The sequence below is a fragment of the Vigna unguiculata genome, chromosome 7, assembly GCF_004118075.2.
Source record: "Vigna unguiculata cultivar IT97K-499-35 chromosome 7, ASM411807v1, whole genome shotgun sequence".
Classification (NCBI taxonomy): Eukaryota; Viridiplantae; Streptophyta; class Magnoliopsida; order Fabales; family Fabaceae; genus Vigna; species Vigna unguiculata.
Window position 1 is genome coordinate 18286211 of NC_040285.1, and position 5364 is coordinate 18291574.

At 37.9% G+C, this 5364-nt stretch overlaps 1 protein-coding gene across 1 annotated transcript; it reads right to left on the reverse strand.

The window, feature by feature from the left end:
- Positions 1–2278: 2278 nt before the first annotated feature.
- On the reverse strand, positions 2279–3901 carry LOC114190940 (cytochrome P450 94A2-like). Its single transcript, XM_028080028.1, is given in 2 exon segments — positions 2279–2628; positions 2630–3901. Coding segments are annotated over 2 exon segments (1524 nt in total). The 5' UTR covers positions 3880–3901; the 3' UTR covers positions 2279–2354.
- Between the last annotated feature and the right edge of the window lie 1463 nt (positions 3902–5364).

A 5364-nucleotide genomic window follows, 5' to 3' on the forward strand; every position in this document is an offset into this window, starting at 1 on the left:
CTAATTTTTAAAGGGCTGCCCCTAATTTAATAGGCCTAAGGGCTGGCCCATAGGGTGTCCAAGGCCCCTAAGGCAGCCAAACCCCTCTCACTTATGTCATTCTTGCAGAAACAGTACTCTCACACTCTTCTTTTCCCTAAGAGGCTCTGCTAGGGTTTAGCCCCAATCTTGGTCAAGTAGCTCAACCTCATTTCTTGCTCCATGTAAGTTATTCTCTAGCTCATACTTCTCCTCTCTAGGCATATTTTCGTATTTTCCAGTTAGGGTTTTGTAGTAAACTCATTTTAAAATCTGTTCCGCTATCTTGTTCAGTTCATAAATCTGTTTCGTGAGCTACCGTGCTCGGCTATTGGGTGTCGAAGTCCTTGCTAGCTTATTTCCAGGTAAGGGAAGCTAGGGTTTATGTATTTAAAGTTATTTTGCCGATTTTTGGTCTGTTTGTATGGATGTGATGCTTGAATGAGGCTATTGGTCGAATAAAAATATATGGTGTGCGAGTATGTTTGATTGATGTGGCGCTACTCTTTTTCTGCATTGCACACGTTTCGTAAAATGAAGATTCCTACTGCATTAATCGTTGGATCGAGCTGAAATTTTAACAGCTGATTCTTAACACAAAATTCTTGACTTTTACAGGTCGGATCTTTAATCTGAGCTCTATATTGAGAGCAGTTTTTATCGCAAGGTCACTGTAGTTTGGTTGTTGACAACACTGCACACTTTTAGTAAAATGGACGTTACTACTTCGTTAACCGTTGGATCGAGCTGGTATTTTAACAGCTGATCCTTAACACATAGGTTTTGACTTTGACCGGTCCGATCTTGAATCAAAGCTCTGTAATGATAGCTGTTTTTATCGCAAGATCACTGTAGTTTAGTTGTTGACAACATTGACCTTGTTGCTTGTTTGGTTTACAACTTTCTTTATAGTTATTCAATTAAGGTTGTTCTCGTTTCATTTGGTTCTTGATTCAATCATATTTAATTTGAATATAAATACAAAAATTTTCTAAGCTTTACACAAGTTACAGTTTTATTTCTAAAATCCCTAAATCGTTTGCATAACGTGATGTTAAATTGGATTACTATGTTAAAGCATGAGATGAGTGAATATGCATGAGTAAGAGGGTGTATGAGTTGTGAATGATGAGCTTGGATAAATCTTGGCATGTGATTTCAATGAAATGGTTGGTATCAAAATGGCATGGTATTGGTATGAGGTGAAATTCTATATTCATGGATTGGGAATGATGAGTTGGAATGGATTCAACATCAAATATGAATGAGGATTTCGTTATGAAGGTTGGCATGAAAGTTATGTGCATGATAAATCTTTCTTAATTGATTGAGTATGATTGGTTTGTGTCAGTGCGTAATTCCTTGGAATCTCTAGGTGAGATTTCAAGGTCGTGCTTCAGTGGTCGGGACGTAATTCCATGGCCCCTATTAGTGGGTGCCCCATCTATATAACTTGGTAAAGATTCAAGGTAAGGATTGCATCCTGACACTCTAAGGAGTCAGTTAGTCTCACTTAGAGCGGACTGACTCCTGTGTTGAGAGTAGTAGGAGGCCTGAAACTCATTAAGAGCTAACATTGTGTGAGAGGGAATTGATTCATTGTAACACTTGTAACACATAGCTCAGGGGTGAGCAGAGGTATCCACCACAAGTGCAAGCATCCGCTGAATCCGACCAGGTTATATGTATCCGAATGAGTCGAGTCTTAGTGTATTGATTGGAAAGTCATAACATGCTTGGGTGTTGTATGTATATTGGACTGTTAAAGTATACCTGATTGCATGATGAAAATCTTTTTGGCTCTAGCTTACCCTTTGCTTGTTTGATTGCTTGTATGTTGTTCTTCTACTTTTGCGATGATCATCAATTTATTGATGGGAGCAGATGCGAGAGGAGATCGTGGTCAACAGGGGAGAGATGAATCCGCTGCATAGTCTTCCTGGGCTGGACTTCTTGTGCTGATTGGGCTTTTCTTTTAGGGCAATGGCCCATGTATTGTGTGCCCTTTGGGCTTCTTTTTTTGAAAACTTTGTCGTTATTCCTCTATGTTTTATTTTGATATGGTGGCGTGACGTTTTCTTTTAATTTGGTTTATTAATTAAATGGGACGTTACATGTAGCAAGTAGTAAATTATCTTACATTTATTCATTCTCAAACATATAATAAAACACAACATATCTTACATATAACTACATGTAACAATATATATAACCCTACGCATAATATTTTCACATTCCCATGGATAAGAAAACTACGAGAGAAGAAGAAAGTGTGTTTTATTTGTCTCTCCAACACACCATTTTATAAAAAATATTAAATAATAATTTTAACTCTTTTAATTACGATTCTGAATTCTGACGGGGAAGCCACCCACCATGAAAGAAGTGAAGTAGCCATCGTACTTGGGTTCCGCCACCTCGGAAATCACCTTAAAGCGTCTCAAAATCCCGGCCACCATTCGTTTCATTTGCAGGAACGCCATTTCCTTACCCAAACAGACCCTTGGGCCAGCCTGAAACACGGGATAAGTAAAAGCATCCACGGCCTCAAACCTCCACCTGCCTTCCACCTCCTCCCAAGTCAGCCACCTCTCCGGCCGAAACTCCGCCCTTCGACCCCCAAATCTTCTCCGACCTCCCCATGGCGTAAATATGATACGTCACCCTCCACCCTTTCTTCACCAAACTCCCGTTGGGTAAAACATCATCGCGCATGGCCTCTTTCGAGTTCATCGGAACGGGTGGGTAAAGCCTCATGGTCTCACACAACGCCGCATGCGTGTAAACCATGTCTTTCATTTCCTCACACGCGTGTGTGTACACCGTGTCTTTCTGCGTCACCTCCTTAAGCACCTTCTCCTCCACGTGCGGGTGCTTAGAGAGGAGCCAGAAGAACCAGGTGAGCACCAGTGAGGTTGTATCCCTCCCCGCGATGATAAAGCTGATGATTATATCTATAACGAAATCTTCGTCCGAATGGCCTGAGGATAAAAACCTTGACAAAAGATCCACGGAATCTAGGGTTTCCTTTTCCCCAAGCTCCTTTTTCTTCTCTCTCATTATTCTCCTTGCCAAATCCTTCACTTCCGGCACCGCTTCCTTCAGCCGCTTCTCCGAGCCTAGGTTAAGGACTTTTTTTATTTTCCAAATCAGAGGGAACGCCGCGTGAAGTCTCTTACTGCAGATTATTTGGGCGTCGGTTAGGGCGGTGGTGAAGGGGGTTTCCCGGAGGAGGCACTCGGGGTCGAAGCCGAAAGAGATTTTGCAGATGTTGTCCAAGGTGAAGCGTTGGAGAATGTTTTGGAAGTCTGGGATGATGGTTTTGTTCTGGGATGCGTCATTGAGGAGGGGGAGAAGGCCGTCGGAGAGCTCCACATCGACGACAGTTTCAATGAACTTGCGGAGGCTGTGAGTGCTGAATTCATGGCTGGAGATTTGGCGTTGAAGTTTCCATTCGGCGCCATCTGTGTTGAAAATTCCCTGGCCGAGAAAATCGTTAAGGGCAGATTTGTAGGTTGGGCCCTTCTGGTAGAGTGGGAAGTTGGTCTTGAGAATGTGGTGTACAACAGTAGGGTTTGCTGTGAAGACATGGCGGGAGCCGAAGCCGCGGTGGAGGACGAAGGTGGAGGAGGGGGAGGCATGGAGTATGTCAGACATCCAGTGTATGCGGCGATGCTTGTTTGCTATGATGGACGGCACTGAACCGATGATAGGATAGACTTTGGGAATAGCGGCGGTGGCGGCGGCGGGGTTGGAAGAAGGAGGAGAGGGTGGTGGTTTACTTTTAAATAGTATGGTGGCTAAGAACCAAAGAGGAGTTGCAAAGAGAAGAAGTAACCAAACCAAAATTTCAAATTCCATGTTTAGCAAGTTAGTGTACTCAATCACGTAATCCTTTATATAATGCTAAATGTTCAGTCATTCGCGGCATCTTTATACTAACCAAGTGCTTCCTGTTTCGAATATGGATGTAAAGATGGATAAGATATGTTTATTATCACATGTTAAAATTAAGAATTTGTATTTACAAAAATGGGTTTGATTATTTTTATTAAAGTTGTGATTCACATTATGACATTTTTGTAATAAAATTGTGCGTTTTAAGCAGTCTTTATTTATTGGAAAATTACCTATTGACAAATTTTTTTTGACAAAGTTAACAAAGTTTCTAAAAATGGAATTAACAAACTTAAATTTTTATTTTTTAATTAAAATAAAATAATAAAATAATATTTTTTTACCTAAATAAGAAAGTTTGTCAAAACCTTTGTTAAAAAACTTTGTCAACCAATAATAGCCCTTATTTATTTATGGAATCCGTGCTTCCCAGATTTTCCCTTTATATATATTTTTTTAAGTTTTGTTTTCTCACACGTCCTTCTTGTCTGATGTTTTTGTATTATCTTGTTGATAATTGTATTATCTTGTTGATAATGGTCACCCTTTTGAATTGTTGTATCTTTTTAATGTTTCTTTTGATCCCAGTTTCTTCCCGGTTAACCAGCTTAAGCAGCTTCTTTACGCGGGATATTAGCTTATTTGTATTTCAGGGTTAGTTAGAAGTTAAATTTGTAAATATGGATATGTTAATTTTTTTTTGTCAAACAAAAAAAAGTCGTAATTATAGGTGAAGTTGTCCTTTACTTGACTGGTTTTTTTGTTTTAGAAAAATAAAGTCATCATGGAAGATTACGGTTTCAGTATTAAAGAAAAAGTGAAGTGGTCGTCATACACGACTTCGCTTTTCATTTTTATTTTTTATTTTTTCAGTTTTCAAATTTTTTCCTTTTTTTTTCAAAATTTTAAGTTTTCAATATTTTTCCTTTTTTTTCAAAATTTTCAAATTTTATTTTATTTTTTTCAAAATTTTCAGTTTTAATCATTTTTCCTTTTCTTTTTCAAATTTTTCAGTTTTAATTATTTTTTCCTTTTTTTCAAAATTTTCAATTTTAATTATTTTTCCTTTTTTTTCAAATTTTTCAGTTTTAATTATTTTTACTTTTTTTCAAAATTTTCAGTTTTAATTATTTTTTTTAAAATTTTTCAGTTTTCATTAACTACGAAAAAAATTTTTTAAAAAAAATTGAAAAGTTAAGTCGTCATGGCTTTTGTCCCTGACTACTCCAAAATAACTAGGTGGACCGTGGCTTGGCTTTCACAATAGAAACTTCTAAGGATGTCACAACCCATTTTTCACAAGTACAACAATATGTTCGGTTTGTGTTTTTGCTTTTCATTCGTGGATTCATCTTCTGTTATAACTATGTAAGTTAAAAATTTCATAGCCATCAACATTACATTCTCACATTTTTAATCGAAAGTGAATACTTATTTATTTAAAAAAAT